The following is a 24,731-nucleotide window of genomic DNA, read 5'->3' on the forward strand; positions in this document are numbered from 1 at the left end:
TGAATTTCCCAACCGGAGTACATTCTGTGCCCTTTCTGCCCTTAATTCCAAAGCAAAGTTGTGATCAACATGGAGGAATACTGATACATTAGAACCTGCTGCTGTCTCACCATTAATCAGCAAAGTTTCCTGACTCATGTTTGATACCATGCAACCTCATGTAAGTTGGCTCCAAGTCAGTGTTAAAGACTGTCTAGTTTTATACCATTGTGCCACCATCTGTAGTGGGTCAGGACTTATCCCAGAGTTGGTAGAGGAGGAATTTGGAAGGTTACCTGAAATGTATGATTCTGTGAGTCACATGTTAAAACGTCCCAGTTTTGCTCTCCCAATTTTGGCACAAGCCCCCAAAATGTTCATGGCAAGGACACTTCAGGGTTGATTGAGCTGAATGTGCCTTTGTGTCTGCTGTCTTGGTTGATGCAAGGTGGTCCACCTAGTTTCATGATATTTTATAGCAGCAATTTGATACAACTGAATATCTCACTAGGATCTATCCCCAAAGTCTTCTTCCAGGTTTTTGGATTAATAATCCAGTAATATAATTTATTTGCTATCACATGGATGACAATGTCATTAAGAAAAATTGAAACTAAAGCTTAGTTAAAACCAGTCACAATCTTAATTGAAATTTGATTAATTTTAATTAATTTCTGTACAATTGTATACAAAAATGCTAGAAAAGACAAAACAAGCACATAAGTATTACATTCCTACTCTAATATGAGTAAAATATTATACCTTCTTTTTAAAAAAGGTACAAGTTTATTTGCCTTTTACAAAATAAAACAATTTTATATCATTGCAAATTAATATCTTCTCATGTACTGAATAAAGGTTGTTGCTAGTTATGAAACCTTACCCCACAAACAGAGACTGAAACCTCTGGCAGCTTAGAACTCAAATTTAAGCTTATGAAAAAACTGACTTGTTACAAAATCACAGCACATTTAAAGATTTTTCTGAATTATTCAAATTAATGGCTTTTGGGATGGTGCTTTATGACAGAATAAGGCCCTCCAACTCAAACAAAAATCACTTGAGAGATATTAAGGGTGCTGCCAATATTTTACAGAAAATTGTAATTTAGGGTTAATAGAATAGTTTAGAAAAGAAATAATGTACAAAAGTGTCAGTATTCTGCAAACAGTAATCTTAACCATTTTGTAATATTACTAAGTTGCATCTTTTAGAGGATACTTTACTACTTTAAAGCTGTTTTACATATGATAGTTGGCATTATTACTAGAAACTTACAATCATTTACTCTCTGTAAATCACTGTACTTTGTACACTTTACAGTCAGCTTTGGTACTTCGTTTTTGCACCTCAAGAACTACTGCAGAAGATTTTACAATAGAGTTCACCTGTTAGTACTGTGCTATTTCTACTATTTGTTTACTGTACTTTGCAATTTTCATTTTCGTCTGTCACAGTAATCTGTTTGGTGTAACGTTTCTTTTGTTCCACAAATTTCTTTGTATTCAATGGGCACCTACTTTTTTCTGATTGCTTCCCATCAGAAGTATTAAAGCCCATTTTATTTGCACTGTTTGTTAAAGATGATAGAGGTGGCTCTGTCATAGTTGGTACTGAATCCGGATGTAATGCTGGAAATTCAGCTGAGTGCTAAGGAACACAATGAAGATAGATGTCAAAACATGAAATTATGTCATATGATATGAGCAAATATCATGAATTATTTTCTGTTTATTATGAGGGAATGCAATCAAACAGGTACAAACATGAATAGGAGACTATAGTCCAACAGACGGGAGAAAATTCCATATCCATATTTGCTTTGTTGCTGCGCTATACTTTAAAGGATTTAATAATTTGTAAATGTACTTTTAGGAAAAACTTCTGTCATGTTTTTTTTTCTAAACATTCTGCAGCAAGGCTCTAGTATACTGGTAATGTCACTAATCTGGAATTCAAAATTAATATTTTGAGGACTTGGATTTGAATACCTCTATGGCAAATGGTAAAACTTGAATTCAGCAAATTCTGGAATTAGAAACGAGTTAGTGATGACCAAATAGCTGCAGTACATTGTTGTAAATATTCAACCTTCTCTGGTCTGGCCTATATGGGACTCAAGACCCATAGCAACTTGTTTGACTCTTGACTGCCCTCTCTAATAGCCTAAAAAGTTCAAGGGTAATAAGGGATAGGCATAAATGCTGGTCTAGCCAGCAATGCCCATCTCCCATGAACAAATAAAATGCTTTGTTAGAGTTCAAGAATAATTAGTCCACAAAGAAAGAGTACAGAAAATTCAAGATAAAATATAATTTGAAACTAAATAAACTAACCACAGCCTAAACTGAATTGAAACACAATGAAAGGAGAAAAACAAAACAAATACTTTATCAATATTTATATAGAGACAAAGGGATGAAGATTAGTGACTAAAAGTGGTTGAGATGGGATTTGGTAAGAAGTTAAACTTAAAAATCTCAATTCTTCCTTAACATGCCAGATTGAATGGATGTAGAACAAGGGATGGAAAGCAAACCCCAGGTGCTGAATTGGTTAATTTAAAATATTTAAAGAAAGCTGGGCAGCCTCTAATTTAACCTGCGTTGAGGTTTTGTAGGAGCCAGTTAGGAAACCTAGCAGGTGAAGAGAGCTTTAGAGAGGAAGCAAGTAACTTCATGACACTATTATGTGAGCAAAGTGACGCAGAAGTCCTTACTCCACTCCTCCAAGCTCCCCATTATCAGAGCTCCATGCCCATCCTTGTGCCATACAAAGACCCCTGAACTAAAGACCAGGCCTTTCTTCATTAGCCTCAATGTCTAGGCCAAGGTAATTTATTACCCCCACTCACTAGACAAAACTACTTCTTAAAAGATAGTATAACATTTCTGAAGGATACAGTCTCAATAAATTTTTGCCATGTTTATTTCTTCACAGTCTACAAGTGGGCCAACACTTCTATATCAGGATCAAAGGGTATGTTTCATGCTGTACGACTATATCAATTATATCATCACAGAAAGCAATGCGCCTGCTGAATAAAGTTACCTGCTGGACAGGACTGCTTCCTGCTGTTGTCTCTGACTTGTTGCAGGTTTGCACAACTCCCTTATCTTGCATCTGCCTATGGGGAGATATCCTGCTCTGAACTGCAAGGCTGGAACTAGCCCTGTTTAGTAAGGTTGTCCTACGCAGTATGTAGGGGCTATGGGATACAGTGGGTATGTCTGCAAAACCTGAAGGAAAAAAAATGATTATCATTAGACACAATGACTGCATAAATTCCAGAATTACATAAATATGTATTGCGTCAACAGTTGTTCAACCTGCTCGTGAATAAAAAACCCTAAATCAATTAATCAATTAAGCTTTTGAAAATATGCTTCGACAGATGCAATATTTTGCATTCAAATTCACCTTTCTCGTTAAAGACACTGACTTGCAGGATTATTAGGACCCTCAGGCAAAAGGATTACAGACACTGACAGATGTTTCATTTGGTTGAAAACTTCACTGGGCATCAGCTTCTGGAGGCACCTGACTTGTATTCTTCTTACAGGGATGCTGTGGGAATTTTAACCGTGGGTTGGGTGCACCATAAAAGTCTAAAGGTCTCAGAGGTCAGACAATTAACCTGCTTGCAGAACACAAATTACCAATTTAAATATTACAATGAGTGTGTGTGCTTCAGAATAAACTACCACTTTAAATTTACAGAGGGTATATTCCCAACGCAAATATGATATATTGATCAACCTGTGCATGTGCATTTGCACCCATGTAGTCATGATAATTCCTTTCTTTCTGGCCAGTTAAGCTTTTTACTCAAAACGTTTAACTCATTAATTTCAATTTAGCAAGAGAGAGAGAGACAAACTTTCTATCTACCAGAAACATCAAGATGACTCAGTACATAAGAAGCAGCAAAAGTTTATTCATGAATAATCACCAACACGATTGGGGCTCTCAGCTATTTATCTTATTGTATTTCAGCTTTATGCAAAGATACAGAATCTCATTTATTCCTTTGCACAATCTTTATATATCATATTTGATGATGGAAACATCCCAAAGAACTTCACAGACGTAGAATCAGGCAGCACATTCTTTCTGTGTCTGCACAGGTTTCTGCCGAGTGCTCCAGTTTCCTCCCACAGTCCAAAGATGTTCAGGTTAGGTAGATCAGCCATGGTAAATGCAGGATTACAGGGATGGTGGTTTGGGTGGGGGTGGGGGTGGGGCTGCTCTTTGGCCGGTCAGTGCAGACGCAATGGGTCAAATTGCGCCTTTCTGCACTGTGGGCATTCTGTGATTCTATGAATCAGAAATAAATAAACATTGAGCCAAAGGAGTGATTGCATACGTATGCATGGTTGGCTCCACCTTGCAATGGCATTGACCACAAATATAGACTTAAATTATATCCAGTTCAGTTGGGTTTTTTTTAGACATTGGGAGATTCATACTAGAAGAAAAAGACTTCCGTACTCAGGACCTTAAGTGCCTTTCCATTTACTATTATACCTGCTTCATGCAACCGTACCCATGATCAGACATCCCCAACGCTTCCAATCTCTTCGATCTGCCCAACCTTTCAGTGTCTATGCCCATACCTCACTATGACCAGGAGACCTCCAATCTCTCCCACCAGTAACACTTCCAATCTCTCCCCAACACCCTCACATTCCCAAGACCAAAAGAGGTAGGAGCAGCAATAGACATAGAGTCTGCTCTGCCATTCAATGAAATCATTACTGATCTGATAATCATCATCCAATCTATTTCTCACTGTGAGGCCTCCTATCCTTCTGCTTCTCAGCTACATCCTAGTGCAAAGAGCCCACTTGCCCATCAGCCAGTTCCTTAGTCTATCTGAGATAGTAGGAACTGCAGATGCTGGAGAATCCGAGATAACAAGGTGTAGATCTGGATGAACACAGCAGGCCAAGCAGCAGCATAGGAGCAGGAAAGCTGATGTTTCCGGCCTAGACCCTTCTTCAGAAATGGGGGAGGGGAAGGGGGTTCTGAAATAAATAGGGAGAGAGGGGGAGGCGGATAGAAGATGGATAGAGGAGAAGATAGGTGGAGAGGAGACAGACAGGTCAAAGAGGCGGGGATGGAGCCAGTAAAGGTGAGTGTACGTGGGGAGTTAGGGAGGAGATAGGTCAGTCCGGGGAGGATGGACAGGTCAGGGAGCCAGATGAGGTTAGTAGGTAGGAGATGGGGGTGGGGTTTGAGGTGGGAGGAGGGGATAAGTGGGAGGTAGGACAGGTTAGGGAGGCAGGGACGAGCTGGGCTGGTTTTGGGATGCGGTACAGGGAGGTCAAGGGCAGCAAATACATGGGAACATCACCATCTGCAAGTTCCCCTCCATGCCACTCGCCATTCTGACTTGGAAATGTATCACTGTCACTGGGTCAAAAACCTGGAATTTCCTCCCTAACACATTGTGGGTTTACTTACCACACTGGTTCAAGAAGACAGGTCACCACCAACTTCTGAAAGGCATCTAGGGATGGGCAATAAATACTGGCGAGCCAGTGACACCTACGTCCCGTGAGAGAGAGAAAAAAAAAAATTCTCCTCTCCATTAAAGTCAACATAGATGAAAACCTGGCACAGCATAAAAATGGATGATCAATCAGGTATCGCAGATCTTCTGTTGCTGCTAAAAGTTAGAATTAGGCTTATTGTTTTAGTCCTGGCAAACTTTGGTGTCCTACCTAAGCTAAATAGCCAATTTGTTATTAAATTGGTCTTAAGCAAGCATTATCATTTGACTGGGCGAGGAGATGTTTGTGTGATGTCAGTTGTAGTGGTTTAGAGAGAGAGGGAGGCAGATCTTTTCACTTACAATCAAGCTGGAAACTTGGCTGATTTTTCGCCATTCTTGTCTTTGGACATTAGTAAGCTGTACCATCAATGCAAAAGTTAAGTCAGGAAATTATTTTCCAGGTTTCAGTGATTGATAAAACCACAGAAGCAAGTTTGCATTTATAATGATCTCAATCTTTTCATTTATTCCATAGATGTGTGATTGAATAAACTCACCTTTTTTAACAATATGTGGAAGACCCTCTGGTTCAGATGGAGTTTCATCTTTTGTAGCAGGCCTTAAAATAATCTCATGCTCTTTATCATTTCTTGTCCTCTTTGCAGAATTCTGCAAAGCTTCTGATTTCAATTTATCTCGTTCCTCCTTCGATTCAGCTCCCCTTACTCTCTTTGCAGTACGGTTTGATTGAGCATCTGGGCGCTTTTGGTGACTTTTCTTTCCAGCTAATTCCAGTGGAGCATCCATAGGCTGTTCTGCAATATAGTTCATACCTGGAGACTTCAGATATTTTTGCTGACTGTTGGACTGACCAGGTGACTTCTTTTCACACTGGTGTACAACTGATCTTGGTGCAGCAACTTGTTCTGCAACACCATTCTCTTCTTGAGCATTTGACTGTTGTAATTTATTGCTCAAGAAGACCACCCTGCTCTTTAACATTTCATTTTCCTCCTCCAATTTATGGCTGCTTTTAATCAGGTTCCAATATTTCTCCATATTTTCATCAGCTTCTTTTGTTTTTTCCTCCAGTGCCTCCTTTAGATCCTCCACCTCAGCAGTTAGTTCATCCGCTTGTGAATCTGGACAAGACATTAAAATTATTAATCTATGAAGGCCTTGCAAAGGTTGGATAAATTCAGGGTTATGACAAGCTAAGTGGATTTTATAACCACTGTTAAATTTGATATGCCTAAATTTTACCATTCATACCTCTCCTCCATAAACAGGTCAGGCCCTGTTATAATCTCATTTTAATCATTTGGTACAGTGCTGGTTCAGGAAAATATACTTGCGATGGTGAACAAGTAAATATTTCTATTTTAAAACTTATGTTCATATAGGAAATAAAGAAGAAAATGTGTCTGTATGATGCAGTTGCCACTAATCAAACTTGAAATTCAAAATAAAAATTCAAATAGTTATAAGCTATTAAAAATTGTTGTTGAGAATGTATCTAACAATGGTTAAGGTATAGATTAATGAATTTTCAAGCAGCAAGATTCATTTTGCAATCTTTTGTTACTAAGGATAGAAATACTGACATGATTCAAAAGGCACCTGAAGTGGGAAAGGCACGAAAGGAAAAGAATGCAGTACAACTTTTTAAAAGTTTTTTTTTAGAAAACACTTGAAGGAATAACATGCATAATATACCCTTTGTTGCTCGAATGCAATGTCAGAAAAGCTTTCCAAATTGCAGCAGTATAAATTTTTGCATCTCATAATCAGCCACGAGTGATTGCTACTAGAATAGTCCATGTAGTGTCAATGTGTGACAAATTTTGCCTAGTTTTCTGCTGGTACTTAATACAATATATAATTTAACTTTTAAGCTCAAAGTTTCTTTGGAAAAATGGATATCATTGTGAACTATTAGAAGTTTTCCCAATTATGAAAAATATTGTTCATTAAAGCAAATACCAATAGAAAAGATTTACAAGTTAAGACTACGAAGGAATCAGGCCGAAGCTAATAAATGTTTTAATAAGTCCAAAATAAGTTAACTAGTTCAAAGGACTAACTAAACCATCTGCATTACTTTTAAATTTGACACATTTCTTTTATTCAAATACTGGATTAATCTACTGACTACTTACCCAGTTTTGGGTTTTTCTGTAGCTGTGCAAGTAGCTCCTCTTGTTGCTGAATGTGTTTCTTCAGTGACTCCTTTTCATGTTCAAGCTGTTTACAGCTTTTCATCCAAAGTAGCAGTTTATTTTGAGCACAATCCTTGTCCCCTTTTAGCTTAGCCATTGATTTTTGCAGCTCTTCTGCCTAAAAAAGATTTTGTTGATAAAAATTCTTCAATAATTGTTTAGATACTTTTATTTTCCAAATAAATGTGCTCATTCAAGTTTGTAAACCATTTTAATGTCCTCATCGATTTTTAAAAATTTCTCTCCTTCCTGGATTGAGGAAGTCAGGTGTTGAAGGATAGAAGTAGAACTAATCTTAACACACTTTAAAAGGCATCTAGGTAGAACTCTTTCCCCATGTAAACTTTGTTCTAAAATTTGTCAAAAATACATCACAAACATTTTGACTTGAAAATTCAATGTCTCAATACAGCTGGTTCCATTTGTGTGTCTCAACACGACTTCCATCCCAACTATCAGTTTCTTTCAATCTGTTCCTGTTCATGGAAGCATAAAGTAGTCTCCAGTTAATGCACACTATTGCATACAACTGTATACAATTAATTACAATTAGTTCATGGGGGTGTGGGACATAGGGTAGTACGGTGGCTCAGTAGGTAGCATTGCTGCCTCACAGCGCCAGGGACCCAGGTTCAATTTCAGCCTTGGTCAACTCTCTGTATGGAGTTAGCACATTCTCCCTGCGTCACTGGATTTCCGCTGGGTGCTCCAGCTTCCTCCCACAGTCCAAAGATGGGCAAGATAGGTGGATCGGCCATGCTAAATTATCCATAGTGTTCAAGGATGTGCAGGTTGGGTCCACTGGCTATGGGAAATGCAGGCTTAGGGGGAAATGGGTCACGGTGGGAGGCTCTTCAGAGGGTCAGTGTGGCGAATGGCCTGTTTCCACACAATGGGGTTCTATGATGATGATTATGAAGTGCTACAATTCAGGGTTTAACATTTCTAAAAGTTTACAAAGGAAATACTGAAATGAGCATTGGCTCAACAGCTAATGTGCTAAGCTTTTAAGTTCTTTGTCCAAAAATTGCAATTAATTAGCCTATCTGTTCATTTGTAAACATGTCACATTCACTGTGTTGGGATATGCATGATCATGGGCACTAAGAAGGATTACTTAGCATAAGCCTTTTCCTCTAATTGTGAGCAGAGGAAAATTAAAGAGACAGATAAAGACACAGACAGGCAGTCAGATTTTTATTTCTAAAAATCCCTGCAAATGTGAGCTTCTATAGGCTTCAAAATAGAATGCAACTGGAAAAAAATATTTTGACAAAGCAGGACAATTCTGTGATGTGTGGAAGGGAGGATTTTCATTCCTTTGTACTATCACATATCATTCTAATCATCTAGTAAATATGATAATACTTTCTGCTCTTTACTATTGCAAACATTAAAATTAAGCTCTTTTGTGTTTCTTTTCTGTTCCTGTTTACTAAATAAACAGCATACTACTAACGAGAAAATCCAGTTTAAGTCATACCCTTGAGTGAGACTACTGTATAATTTTTTTTTATTTGGCAGCATGCAAATTAAACTATAGATATATCTCTCAGAATTTGTATAGCACTTAAGCCCTGAACAATTTGAACACATCAGTAATTTGTTTACATTAACAGGAGGAGTGTTAAGTGTAGAAATTAGCTGCTATCCAGATTTCACGTAAGTTTTACCTTGCAGATAGCTTCTTTTAAGGTAACATTTACTTCTTCTTTTGCAGTCTTTAGGTTGCTAATTTCCATTTCTTGTTCAGTTAGCTGTTTCTGCATTCCAGCCAATTTTGCTTGGTCCAGCTGTACTTGAACATTATGCTAACAAATTAAATGCAATGTTTACAATTATCAAGGAAGTATTAAGATTTTGGGGTAAATATTAACAAAAAATTTTCTGAAATAAAACACTGATAAAGTAAAAGCAAAAATACTAGAAAACAGGTACTTATAACAAGATTTTCATGACTCTGTCCATGGCGGAATGGATACTGGTGAGCTTTAAAAATGGCAGTCAGGACCCATTTCATGGTTTTTTCCCACATCGACAATTATTAGCTACACAGAATAAGGGTACAAGAATAAACCCTAGACATAGCATTCCTGACCTTGGCAGCTCCATTGTGAGTGTAGGCGTTTCAGACCCTAAATTTTAATGGACATCAAGCCAACTCTTGAAGATGTGGTCATGACAGCTCAGAGAAGTTGTGAACGCTAAAGGATATTCAGTCTGGTGCAGGGTCTTCTTTAACAAGTAAATTCCAAAAGTATTGCAAATTTCACATGTCATAATTTTGTATGTTGTATCTGTTTAGAATGCAGCAATTGATGATGCTCTTAAAAGATAAATGACCATTAATCTGATCTGCATGATGAGAGTAGAAAAAAAAACGCTTTAGATTACATTATTTATTATATAAAAGTACATTGGACAGTGGTGATATTCAGATTTGACTATCAACTGTTCCCTGTGATTTAAAGTTTTTGTTATTTGACAGCTCTGACATCTCTGCTTCTGCTTTAAACTGTTAGCAGCTGACTGAGCTTTTCCAGTCATGTTTCACCCACTTTATACTTTGACCAGATGGTTCAATTCTGTAAATGAATTTGAAAGGCTTACTGTATTCAACTCTAGAAGTTTTGTTTATAAATATGAGCTATGCAATCCTATTATGAGTGGTCGGCTGGATTCTAAATATCAGAAAAGGATTCAGCTCATTAGGGCTGTTGTCACAGCTCTTAAGGGAACTGCAAGTTTATTCAGCTTGATAGGTTTAAGTCTACTTTATAGGATTCTGTGTCTTGGAATAGTTTATGAAATACCATTTGTTTACCTCAACAGTTTTAGCACCACATATTACTGAATGATTTTGTTTTCATAGTTTAAGAGCATTATAAAGACTTTTTAATAGCACTGTCGGGCTCAAAGGTTCTGTATATAGTGGACGCAGAGTGAGTGGTTGTCAAAATGATGGTTTATGGGTGGGAGGATGTGGTTGAGTGGTATGGACAGGATGGCAGGGGAAGCAAGGTAAGTGGCTTCACACTCATCTACCAATCTGGACAGATGTCACAGGGAACTGAGGTAGGTCAAACCTGACATTTCTTCCCCAGGATTGCTTTATGAGATGGAGTCCCTGACTCCAGCCTGCCTCCTGAATCACAAAAATAGTGTGGGCAATATTGTCTGCAGGATGCAGAATCTCTTTGTTGAAAAATGGCTTGACTCATGATTACTATCTTAATGTGTGGAATTTGGGCACTAATCTTTATTGACAATGCAATGCATTTCAAATCAGTAATGCAATCAATGAATCAATTAGTATAGCGATTTAATTTTGATAATCATCTAACTGTGAATATTTATATTGTCATTTAACAAACACTTTAATGTGCTATTTAAGGAAGATCTCTTTCTTGGGCCATGACTTTAAAAGTGTGTTTTTGTACCTTTCAACAAAATCTCACCAACATGCAGCTTAAATCCTAAAAGCATTTAAAACTCAAAATAGACATCTTCCATATGGGAAAGCTTACTTTCTATCAAAGAATAGGAAACATAATTTCACCCTGGGAAGCCATTGAAATTGTATGTTTATGTGCAGTTATTGCCAGGACCATCACCAATAATTACTGCCAACTAGAACAACCTTAAAGAATAGGCAAATTCAGATATAAGCTAAAGGTTAATTTCCTTCCCACAATCACACAGCAATGAGGTAACCAATTTTAGCAATGTTGTTTGCTGGATAAATAGCGGCAAAGAGACGGAGACAGCTTGCATACTCTTCTGCAAATAATTCTAAATATTGTTTATGTCTACGTACTGAGCAAATAGGCCTTGATTTAACTTTTCTTCAAAAATATGGCCCCTCCAAAATGAAAGCATTCAGTCCATACACTGCTGAGGTGCTAAGATGGATTACGTACTCCTCTAAATTGATTTTAAATTTACCAACTTCTGTCACTGAAGTGAGACTGCTACAGTTGAAGCATGACAAGCAACCTACACATCTGGGTGCTTGAAAACAGAGCATTAAATACTGGAACAGTCAGAGAGCAGGAAGAAAGAGAAAAGGGTTTCATAATGTTGACTCTCATCTTAGCAGAAAGTAGTGCAATCATTTGGGTATAAAAGTAAGTTGTGTTATACTTGAGATCATCTTAAACATAACTAAAAACAGGAACTCAGAGATAGCAAGAACTGCAGATGCTGGAGTCAGAGATAACACAGTGGAGCTGGAGGAAAAAACAGCAGGCCAGGCAGAATCAGGAGGAGCAGGAAAGTTGACGTTTCGGGTCGGGACACTTCTTCAGAAATGGGGAGGGGTAAGGGAGCTCAGAAATAATTAGAGACAGGAGGGGTGGGGCTGTGGAAGGTAGGTGGAATGGTGATAGGTGAGTGCCATAGTTTAGACCAACTTTCCTGCTCCTCTGATGCTGCCTGGCCTGCTGCATTCTTCTAGCTCCATCCTGTTATCTAAAAACAGGAACTACCTGCCATTCATCCCATTACATATAATAGGCGTTTACTCGTACAAAGTGGTTCCATTTTGTCGTGTGATAGTCATTACATTCTAAAGTTAATTCACCATATTATGTACTGTAATGCTGTGAAACAGGGTTATTTGACAGTTCTTGACTTTTGCAAGATTTCAAAAATAAACACAAAACTAATTATTTAGTTTCTGTCTTAGCTCTGGATGAATCTATTATCAGCCTTGATTTGGTACAGTATATTACCTGATCTTGTAAACCTTTAAGCACAGCTTGATGCTCTTCTTGGATGCACTTTAGTCTGTGTTTATGTTCATCTAGATCCTTTTTGAGGACATCAGTGATCTGAAGTTCGTTTTGAAAATATCCAACATCCTTTTGTAACTTGTTTTTTTCTGATTGAGAAATTTCTAGCTGTAACTAAAGTTAAAGGCAACTTTAAAAATGGAGACAACCATATCTAAAATATTACTTTCATTACTATTTTTCATTCTTGTATTGTATCTTTAACTAACTTTTCAAGGAATCAATGAATAATTATCCTCCAGTTGCCTCCATTAAAAAAAATAGAAATGTTGTTCTTTTTAGATACAAGACTGCAGTCACAACTAATTTCTTGATACCAAGAAGTGTAGTTTGCTAATTTACAATAATTTTTTTTTAACTTTACAAAACCCATTCCTACAAATCAATGCTACTGTTATTTTGTAACTATTTACTAAAGTCACATTTTTGTAGACAAATACCAAATTGCTTGCACTAAAAATACATCCATACTTCTTATACTTTATTGTTGATCGCATTAGAAAAAAAACTTTAATTTTTGCAAATGACAGATTGTTGGAATTTTATGATACTGAACCTTAAAACTTTCTGACAGACGTCTGAACTCTTCAAGTTGCGCTGAAATCAAATTCTTCTCCACATCAAAGTCCTGCTGCATTTTCAGAATCTTTTCATTGGCTATGGTTAAGTCATCCTGCAGTTTATGGTAATTCTCTGTCTGATCATTTACCTAAAAGATAGCCATTTGGTTGGTTACTAAACATTACAGTAATTTGATCATTTTTCCAAGTGTCAAAATCTTGTCACGCATTTGATGTGACAATACCAAAGGTTACCCTCAGAAAAAACGTTTCATGTTTTAATATTGACATAATTGGTTTAAGAAGCCTTTGTTAACACCAGCCAGATTTTGCAGCCAGCAACGTAGTGAATTACTCAAATCATGAGCTGGTTGGCTAAAGACTCTATAGTTCCAGCAGCGCCAGAACACAGAAGTGACCACTGCTGGACGTACTAGAAGTTCATAGAAAACTAAATATATCTCTTGACCCCAGCCAATAATGAATTTCATATTTCCATCATTAGTGCGAATCTAATGCCAAGTCAGGGACAGCTCCAGATGACACAGATGTCAATTAAACAACATGAGTAGTCAACCACACGAAAATTCTCATGAATGATAAAGCAGACACTGAAGTTTATTTGTAATGCTCTCTTTTTAAGTTTACAAAAGCAAAAATACACACTGGAAGCTGAAATAGTGGGGTAAATTTTATGCCCCCTCCCCAGCACATGTGAAGGTTTCAGAGTGAAGTCACGTACAATAAAGCAGATGGTCAATGCACCACCTTCCCATCAACTCTTGATTCCCATATAACCGTGGATGGGGAACTGGCCATTTCAAAACCTCATTCCACCTCAGTGGCTGTAAAATATGCACCTGGCGGACATTCAGCCAGTCCAACAGCAGATAGGAAGGGGGAATGCTACCTCTTTTGGTAAGACTCCACAGCCAGCAGGGACATCCCTGCACCCTCAAGAGGATACAATCTCAAGTCATTAAGGTCACCACAATAGCATTCTTATTGCAGGATAGCCAGATTTAAAGTCAGCAAGGTGCCAAGTAATTTTTCAAACAGCATGAAAGGAATACTTTCCCCTATAAATTCACTCCATTATTAATATATTTATCCATGCCAGCCCAACTCCCTCACTCGCCATAGGCACAAGTACTCGCTACTTGCGATCTCTCGTACCGGTGCCATCTTTGAACCTCAGCCACGTCCCCAGTCAAATGCTGGCAGTCTGGATTTGCCCTTCACCATACATACTGAGAGTCTGAATCCACAATCCAATGTTTCTCATTGCACATGCATGGCACAGCTGACAGTTCACTGCACAAACACCTGTACATTCCTACTCTTGTTGAGTTTGAGTATCAGGTCACACAGTTTACCTGTCCTTAGCCACAACCCATTTTACAGTATGGAGAAGCTGGTACTTGATGGATTCAAGTTTCCATGGACATGGAATACTCATGGTACATATTCTGAGAATTTGGGGATTGATGTCGAGAGGAAAAACCATACCTGCTCCAACATTCATGACTGTCTAGTGTCTACTGTCTATACAGCAGATGGGAGAATAGGAGACTGCATACTAATGAGGCATGATTAAATAGTAAGGGGGGTGATAATGAGTGATAATAATCCACACTTGCCTCGTCACTAGTCAGAATCTTACCTCAACATTCAACACTTGGTTAGAAAATCTGACTTATTGGTCTCAAAATGAAAATCACCTCACTAGATTTTCTCAAGTTTCTCGCCAAATCCCACATCATTCATGGCTAGAAAGATTCCACACAGAGTAAATGCATCAAAGGTCTACAAAACAAACTTCCTTGTAAATTGACAAACCTAGTACAATAGGGCCAGAATAATCATATAGGCTGTATATTTAGCCCCTTGCTATTACTCCTTATACACCCACAACTGTGTGGCCAAATTCAGCCCAATTCCATTTACAAATTTGCTGGTGACACCACCGTGGTGGGTTGGATCTCAAACAATGACGAGACAGAGTGCAGGACTGAGAGAGAAAGCTTAGTGGAATGGTGTAAAAACAACAATCTCTCCCTCAATGTCCGTAAAATGAAGGAGCTGGTCGTTGATTTCAGGAAGCAGAGTGGAGGACACGGCCATCCATATCAATGGTGGTGTGCTGGAGGTAGTTGAGAGTTTAAAGTTCCTAGGAGTAAAATATCACCAACAATCTGTCCTGGTCCATCCATGTCGATGCTACAGTCAAGAAAGCACACCAACACCTCTGCTTCCTCAGAAGGCTAAGGAAATTTGGCATGTCCACAATCACTGTTACTAATTTTCATAAATACACCATAGAAAACATCCTATCTGGATGCATCACAGCTTGGTATGGCAACTGCTCTGCTCAAGACTGCAAGAGATTACAGACAGTTGTAAACGTAGACCAGTGAATCATGCAAACCACCCTTCCTTCCAATGACTTCATCTACACTTCTCACTTCCTCAGGAAAGCAGCTGACATAATCAAAAACCCTTCCCACCCCAGTTACACACTCTTCCACGCAAAACAATACTATTCACTGTACCTTGGTACATATGACAATAATAATAATAATAATAAATCAAAACAAAAAGGGTAAATCACGAAGGAATGATCGCACTGATCCAAGTTTGGGAGTTAAAGGAACATAGGAACAGGAGTACATCATTCAGCCCATCGAGCCTGTTCCACAATTCAATGAGATCATGGCTAATCTCTGGCTAAATACCCATCTTTGGCCCATATTCCTTGATACCTTTGCTTAACAAAAATTTATTTATCTCAGATTTAAAATTAACATCTGATCTACCACCAAGTGTTGATTATGAAAGAAAGTTCCAGACCCCTACCACCCTGTGTATGATTTCTAACATTTGTCCTGAATGATCTTGCCCTAATTTGTAGACTATGCCCCCTAGTTCTAGAATCTCTAGCTAGTGGAAATAGTTCACCTTGTCTTTTCCTATTAATATTTTAAAGACTTCAATCAGATCACCTGCTAATCTTCTAAATTCTAGAGGCCTGATTTACATAATCTCTCTTTATAACTTAATCCCTGAAGTCCAAGTATCATTCTTGTAAACCTACACTGTACCCCTCTAAGGCCAAGATATCTTTCCCAAGGTGTGAGGCCCAGATCTGCTGAACTGGAGGAAGCAAAGATCGGAAAAAGGTTCTGTTTTATCTAAACTAAAATTGAAAACTGAAATGTAGACTTGTGTATGTAATGGTGAAGAGCATTAAATGTAAATATAATGGCTATGATTAACAAAAGAACCATCTAAATCAAAGAGCTGGTGTAATGGTTCTGCTGAAATGATTGTACCTGAGCTGCTGCCAACCTATTAATTGTCTAGTTCAATATGTAATTAACACAAATCTGTTGAATGTCTACTTTAAACGTTGCTGTGTGCTAGGAATCTAAGAAATAGTTAGCCAGATTTGATGCATGACAGTGGAGGCACCGGGTGTGTGTGCATTTAAGGGTTTGTGTAATACACGAAATATATTCACGCAATTTTCCAAAGGACTGAGCTGAATATGGTTTGAAACCAATATGCTAGGTTTATAACTTAATTTCCCAAAAATTGACAAGAATGTCTAGTTAACGTTGTACTCTTTGGTTAGCTATCACAGTTTGATATGGACATGCGCACAAATGCAAGAAACTCAGAATTTGTGCACTAAAAAAGCCCTGGTCAATTTAACCACTCCTAACAGAGATCAGTTTACATTTACAGAAGAATGTTGCATGTGGTCAGATTTCACTGTTTTACCTTGCAGATGGCATCTTTAAAGGCAACATTGATTTCTTCTTTTGCAACCTTTATTTTGTTGATTTCCATGTCTTGTGCAGTGAGCTGTAATTCCATTTCGACCATTTTCTTTTGGTACGACTGTACTTGAACTTCATGCTAACAAATTAAGAGACAGCACTTGGTAAGGAAATATCCATCAAATTGTTTAGTCTAAGCATGTACAAAGTACTCTGACATTAATACTAATGCTGATAAAGTAAAATAAATCAAAAATAATAGCAAACAAGCATTCATCTTGGAAAAGTCCAAAACATTTTAAATGATTGTTACAATTAAATCTCAACAAATTTCAATAAATGATTTACACCAGTCTAATTTTGATTGCTAGTTAACTAAACATAACTATTTATATCTCACTTAAATAGAATATTGAATAAACTATAAAGAAAAATATTTTTCTTTGGGCTTTCAGTATCCTCACCAACCAAAAGCTTATTTATTTTCTTAGACAACTCAGAATTCACATCTTCTATGATGAAGGAGCTTGTCCACTTCATTTCAAAGAATGAGAAATGATACATCACACGGGGAACCAGCAAAACTGTATGCAGGAGCAATATTATTTCAAAGAATTTCTCAAATAAATACTTAAAATCCGGTCAATCTGAAGCAGCATTTAACTCAGATTATTCATGATTAACTAAGAGGTCAGGTGTAAGCAGGAACTGAAAACTCCTGTAGCATGCTCAATGTATCACAAGCAAAGACGCAAACAAAAATCTTCCAGCCTGAATGTCTAATGAAGAACAAGTATGAAATTAGTGTATTCATTTGACAAACAGAAGGTAAGCTTATTCCTGACCCTTCCAAGTTCAAGAGGCAATTTTAAAACCTCTACGTTAGTCTATTGCATTCAAAGTTTCAGGTGCAGCAAATAATTCACTACTTTGCCAATTCATTCCAGAGTGTGGAATGCAAATTCATACTCACTGTATTCAAACAGATTGTAATCCATTTCTAGAATGCAAAACTATCCTATGCCTGAAGTCCACATTCAACAAGTACAGCAATAAGCAGAGCCTCTTCACAATGTACCAGATTCCCTGGCACCCCCACCCTAGCTAAAGGATTGGGGTGAAGAATGCCAAGATGATTGCTAATCGGCTATTAATAGATTTGAGATGGACAACTTCTACCTAGTGAGAGCAAGTCCTGTCTAAGGCAGAGTTGGCAGGCAATTAGAGATCAGCAACTCCCCAGAATTTTTATCAGAAACCTGCAGTATCTTGTCAGTTGTCAAGATGGCAGGATCCTCTCAGGATGGTAGAGAGGATGAAGAGCTGAAGTTTGAGATGCCATTGAGGGAAGGTCTTGTGTGGGGAGATAAAAACTTTGGGAGGGGCACTCTGATGGAACCAAGAGGCCCATTTAAGGAGCGTAATCCACTGCTGATTGCCAGCTCTTAGTGGGGGCCTCTTCTGCTGTTGGTTGATACCCCTACCGTTAAAACCTTTTTTGGCATAAAATCCAGACCATATTCTACTTCTAACCATGACCCAAGCAATTGTATCTTGCAGTTTCTTACACAGAAATGTGCCCACAAATCAGAGAGATATACATGAACACAAATGGTGGACTGAGAGTAGCAAGGATCATGCAGTTGCTCCTGAGATTCAGGCTTACTTCTAGATTTCTCAGTTATTAAGAAATGTTTGGAGGGACATCAGTCATGTGCAGGTAAGTAGGGCTGGTTTAGTTTGGGATTATGGTCGATATGGACTGGTTGGACCGAAGGGTTTATTTCTGTGCTGTACAAGTCTATGAGAATAAATATTTGGCTGGAAACAGGGAAAGCTCCCATGCGCTTTCCCGAATAGTGCTACGAGATCGCATCCTCTCCAATGAATTACTGAATAGGCCTCTGAATTAACTTATCTGTGCACCATTTCCTCCATACTCCACTGAGGTTCCAGCCTGGATTATGTGCTCAGCGTTCCACAACAAACTTTGGTTTGGGGATTATCATTGAGACACAAAAAGAAAACCAAATGTCAGAGGGCTTAAGAGGAACGACAATTAAAGACTGGAAGACTCTGAGTGTAAATAGAAAGAGGAAGAAATTCAATAGCATTGACCAACTTCATTGTTCTGGAGAAGAGTAGATTCCATGTATGATGATATTTGGGGTCACCTTACATCATAATTATATTTGGTAGCAACCAGATATGGTAAGTTCATTCCTCTCGTTACATTTTATAGAACTTTGCTCATACAAAATAGTTCTAATTTTGAATCTGACAGTATTTATGTTCTAAAAGCAATTTGAGATGTTAAGCACTGGGATGATCGGACAAAGGGTTATATTTTGAAAGATTTCCAATACTGAACACAAAATTAATAGTTTGATCTTTGTCTTAGCACAAAACCTTTTTATCAAAACTGATTTGGTGCAAGAAATTACCTGATCCTGTAAATCTTTAAGCACAGCTTCATGTTCTCCTTGAATGCATTTTAGTTTTAGTTTATGTTCATCCAGTTCCTTTTTCAGGACATCAGTGATCTGTAGTTCATTCTGAAAATATTCAACCTCCTTTTCTAACTTGTATTTTTCTGATTCACAGATTTCTAGCTGCAACTAGAGATAAAATCAATTTCAAAATAGAAACAATCACAATTAAATTATCACTTCCAAAACTAATGTCTACATTATTGTCTATAATTACATCCCATATTTTAATTGATTTTTCATGATACAAAAAAAAAAGATATTTTTCTCCTGTCACAAAAAAGGAATGTTGTTCATGTTAAAGACCATGGACTCAAAGCCTTCCTGTTCCCCTACATATATGGCATGGCTAATTTATCACAAAAATATTGCTTTTGTACATTTCAAGCCACATTCTGTATTATAATAGGATAATACTCGTGCTCATTTATCTCTTTTGAATAGAGAAAAATAAATTTGCAACGAGGGCTCAATTTTTACTCCTAAAGTTGGAAAAATTCCTGATTCCACAAACCCGACTCAGGAGAAAATGATCTTGATGCTCTGAATTTCACTCTGGGTGGGCAGATGATTAACAGAAATCAAACACACCTCCCCCGAAAATAGTGCACAGGCAGCCATAGCAATGTGACTCCTAGATGCATAGAAAAAAATCCAGTTGTAAGAGCAGATGAAACAAAAAACAAAGCAAAAAAAAAAAAAAAACAGCCTGCACACCTTTCACATGTCTCCACATTCTCCATCAAAACAACTCATGCCGCAACCACCTCACTGCCTGTTGTACTCCTGATGCAAACTTACGCCCCTACCCACCCCAGAATGACCCCTCACACTACCTATGCCAACCTATGTCCCTCTGCCCACTTTTCATGACCCTTATATCAACCTATAGACAATCATAAACACATTTACCTGACATCATCCATGCCAACCCAGCATCCACCACAGGCAGAATTCAGGAGTCATGCTGAATTTGGCATGTTCTAAGCTTTCCTTACAGACAGTGATAAAATCTCATTCACTATGTGCAAATTATTTAAAACTATCTAATCCCTTCCAAAAATCACACATTTCATTCAAGTACATCATCTTTTATCAGAAAATAAAAATGTATAAAAACATTTGTACTCATAACCCTGAACATAAACACTTTTGAACAATCAAACTGTGAACTGACCGGTACCAAACTTTAATGATAGGTTGTGAAATTAGTTGAAGCATAAAGCCTATAAAAATATCCCTCAGATTTATGTCAACAGACACAGTGTTAAAGAAAGCACTCATTTTTATTTTAAAATTGCAGATGTTTCAATTTAAAGGACAAGAGACTTTAATGCCTCAATGGCTTGACAATTCCAATGGGATTTAAATACCTTGCCAGCTTAAATAGCTTTATCTACTTTTCACAAATTTTCATACCAACTTTTAACAATTCAAAAGGGGAAATTGACCTTTCCGAAGGTTTCCCTGGACTTATACAGTAAGGTCTCTCATCTCTTTAAAAGGGTACCCTACCTCCCAAAGAACTCCAGTAATTTTAGATCTTCTCCTGAAAAGTATAACGCTTAAGTTGCATCACAGAAACCTGGGTGGCAAAAATTATATCTCAGTGAAGACTTTTTCCCGTAGGTAGCAGCTTCTGTGAACTATGGAAGTGCAAAGTACAACTCAATCACATTCTCCCCTTCCCTTCTACAGAGAAATTAGTGGATATGAGTTTGGGGGTGGGACTTCTGAAATTGGGCCATGGATGCCATTTTGACTAAGTTGAAGAACCTCTTGAGCCAAAATTATCTTTGCTCTTATGCCCAATAAAGATGTCATACTCCTAACTTTCAATGAACAAACTTTATCAATGTGGATTTCTTGAAATTGACTTTTCCCTTAACAAGTGGAGAATGAGATGCAAAGATGGAGTGAGATTTGAAATTTCTTCACATGGAGAGTAGTAAGCCTGGGGAATTCTCAACACAGAGCAGTTTTCAAGAAGGAACTAGATATAGTTCTTAGGGCTACAGTGATCAAAGCGAATGGGGAGAAAGTGGGAAAGTGGGAACAGTATACTAAAGTGAATAATCAGTCATGATCATACTGAATGGCGGGGCAAGCTTGAAGAATCGAATGGCTTACTCCTACTCTGTTTCTATGGTCACTGAAGATTGGATCATCTGACTTGTGTATTTAAAAACTGACTCACTGTCCAATAGAGAAGAGAACATCCAAAATGAAAGGATATTAATCACACATATTCTGAAAACATGAAAAAGCATTCTCAAATTGAATGGGTCTCCTTCGAAACAAAGGTGCTGATCAACATAATTTCCCTCAGGGTGAGCGTCTTTAAAAAAAAAACATGGCTAATCAACCAAAGACCACACTATATTTGGAAAAGAAACTGAAGTTGAGAGATTGTCGCAATAAAGCAGCTATGTTTATCCCTTTTCAATCTTTAAATGCTGACTGCAGAACATAAGATACGGCAGCAGCAGAAAGGGCAAGAACATCTGTGCATCCTTTATGGGTCCACCAATCCAGTAAACTGACCCCAGTAACAAGACTACAAGCAACTAACTTCGAGACCTGCAGTAAGTCCATCCCTTCGACAGAATCCTGAAACGAGTTTGGCACGTGGCTTCGGCTGTTGAATTCACCTAAACTATGCTTTAGGAATGAAGACGTCTTCTTCATCAGGCCTGCAATGTGTGTTTTCCAGAACAAGACAATCATGTGAATAATTAACTATTCTTTTGCTTATAACCTGTAAAAGTGCACTATTCTCATCGACTGTACCCTCCTTGTATGTGTGATTTTGAGTGAGTGTTGTAGCGTTAGGTGCCAGAATGAACTTACAAACAAACAAACAAATCTTATACCTCTAAACACGTAAAAAGCTTGCTGCCGGTTCACAAATTATCCACACACATCGGTTAAAAACACACGCACCCTCCTTTCGAAAGATTATTGATTGCGGACAGTTTGGAAAGGAATAGGGGTTTCAACAATTTTCTCTCATCCTATCTGCAACAATGTAGCTTCACAAAGAATAGTGAGACTTTTTACACGTTTTGCTGATTAGAATTGTGAAAATATTGATCTTTGGCAAATGATGAATTCTTGGACTTTTTCTTATACTGAACCTTAATGTTTTCTGTCTGATTCCTGAATTCTTCAAGTTGTGCTGAGATCAAATTCTTCTCTGCATCAAATTCCTGCTGCATTTTCTGAATCTTTTCACTGGCCACAGATAAATCATCCTGCAGCTTACGGTTATTCTCTGTAAGATCACGAACCTACAAGACATTAAACTAAATGTTATAACATTTGCGGACGCTTATTGATTGGTTTTCCAACTGATAATATATTAATGATACACAATTTGCACTAATATCAAAATTGTTGAAAAAGGATACATTATGTTGAAGACATGCTGTTTGATATGGTACTTAAATAAGTGATAGCCAAAACGTTATTTTGGCTTGACAGCACCATTCTGTTCATTGTGAACACCTCTTATGTTGCTCCTGCCTGGTGGCGGTGTGAAACAGTTAACTTCACCGTTGATCAAATTTCAAATCACTAGGCATCTACCAACATCAATATTACCAATCAAACTGGAGAATTATCACACAGGAAGAATAATGGACCAAACAGCCTTTAATTTACATCAATTTTAAAGAAGCCAAACCAAACGTACTTCATATCAGAGACTGAAATATCATAAATTTAAAAATGTTGTAAATACTGCATCTTTTATTTTGCTAGCAAACTGGCACCAGAGGATGCATACAAAGTGAGATTTGGCCAGCAACAAATAGCTGATTGGTTTTTGGTGTTGCGGCCAATTGTTGATGACAAAGGCCTTCTGCCTGCCCATAACTGTGCGATTGGCTCCAAAGTAGCTGAACAACTTATGGGAATTAATAGTATGCCCAGAATCCTTTGGACCTCCAGTAGGGGAAGTGGTGCCTTTTTCTCAGCAGTAACAAAAAAAAAACCACCTGAAACCTGAGGAAAGCCAGTTTATTCTCCTTAACCAGTTGCTGTATGGTGTTGCATTTAAGCAATAAGTCAAAGCTTTATAAGTTGTTAATTAGCCATTTGTGCCTCCTGTAAGCAAGTGAAAGTACCTAGAAAAGGGAGATCATGGAGCAGCATGTCCTGGCAAGCCAAAAGGATCACCTCAGCAAACACTGTGGACAGGGATGATTGAATTGCCTTCCCAGATTTTCCCTCACCCTTAACACCAATTCATTTTGTGTGTGTGCCTGTAGCGTGCATGTAAGGGGAGTTTTATATGGTAATTAAACTTTTACCGGTGGAGTTTTGTATCGACAGTGCACAATTGTTCACCTATACCTAGAATTTATTTTCAATAACTAGTAATTCATGTTAAGTACAGAATCCTGCCCGTGCTTTTTGTCAACCTGGGTCTAAAGACATGTAAATTGAGAAATTTTGGGCACTTTGATAAGTTTTTATTTCTGCAGGAATATCAGGGCTTGATTTCCAGTATGCTACTCCAGTGACATGTGATAATATTGAAAATTATGGAATTAATCTAATGGAAAGATTTGGCATTACACATTATAAAATTAGGGAAAACAGGATATCCAGCACCTGTTATTAGTTAGTACACTATTAATCTAATTAACCTGTTTAGGGATGTTATTACACACCTCTGGAGCAGGTGGAACTTGAACACAGGCCTCCTGGTTCAGAGATAAAAACACAATCACTATGCCACAACAGCCACACTTTAATAGGGTATCCTGCGAAGGAGGAGGGGTAAAATGGGCAAACATTTTTTTTGATTTCATTTAACTGTACATGTGGACAGCAGAAGCAACTGTCAGTTTTACAATGCAATAATGGCGAGTGGCAACAGTTTTTTTGCAGTCAATACAAATGTAATATCTGAGCTAATAAATTTCCATTCCCATTCTAAAAACCAGCAAATCAGAATATTCATAAAACTAATTCCTTAATCTTTGCCTGTCATGTAGAGAAAATTAAGATTTAAAAGGGGTGAAAACAAGGATGAATGAACTGCTTTTATATTTTGCAAAACAGTTAAATGGGAACATTGACATGATGGATCTGTTTTGCAGGAGGCCAATAATGGCATTTTTTTTGTACTCACTCATGTTCAAAAAGTAAACTATGTTACAAACTGTAAGTTCTGTTTTCACATAGTCAGGGAACAACAAATGCTCTCATGCATCTCTCAAAATTCTTTTCGTTGGTTATTATAGCATTGGTTGGAAGTTTCCGTTTTCTTTTGAAGTATGGGGTAACATGTTAAGTGGTGACTCACATACCACCCCAAACTGGTGAGATAACTCAGACTGCCTGCCATTCAACTCACCAAAGCAAATGAGGTTGAGTATCTCACTCAATCACAGGCCTCTACAC

General features: G+C 37.7%; 1 protein-coding gene across 1 annotated transcript in view; it reads right to left on the minus strand.

The window, feature by feature from the left end:
- Window positions 1-621: 621 nt before the first annotated feature.
- The window catches only part of LOC109927541 (centromere protein F), a 35,978-nt gene continuing 11,868 nt past the window's right edge, over window positions 622-24,731 (minus strand). Inside the window, exons 3-12 of the mRNA XM_020527580.2 lie at window positions 22,457-22,609; window positions 19,275-19,448; window positions 16,832-16,969; window positions 13,045-13,197; window positions 12,429-12,602; window positions 9,369-9,506; window positions 7,636-7,813; window positions 6,034-6,618; window positions 3,031-3,218; window positions 622-1,629 (exon numbers count right to left, since the gene is read on the minus strand). Coding sequence (XP_020383169.2) covers window positions 1,399-1,629; window positions 3,031-3,218; window positions 6,034-6,618; window positions 7,636-7,813; window positions 9,369-9,506; window positions 12,429-12,602; window positions 13,045-13,197; window positions 16,832-16,969; window positions 19,275-19,448; window positions 22,457-22,609 — 2,112 coding nt within the window. The 3' untranslated portion in view covers window positions 622-1,398. The remainder of the gene's footprint in view (window positions 1,630-3,030; window positions 3,219-6,033; window positions 6,619-7,635; window positions 7,814-9,368; window positions 9,507-12,428; window positions 12,603-13,044; window positions 13,198-16,831; window positions 16,970-19,274; window positions 19,449-22,456; window positions 22,610-24,731) is intronic.

The sequence above is a fragment of the Rhincodon typus genome, chromosome 9 (assembly GCF_021869965.1).
Source record: "Rhincodon typus isolate 14 chromosome 9, sRhiTyp1.1, whole genome shotgun sequence".
In the NCBI taxonomy this organism is placed as follows: Eukaryota; Metazoa; Chordata; class Chondrichthyes; order Orectolobiformes; family Rhincodontidae; genus Rhincodon; species Rhincodon typus.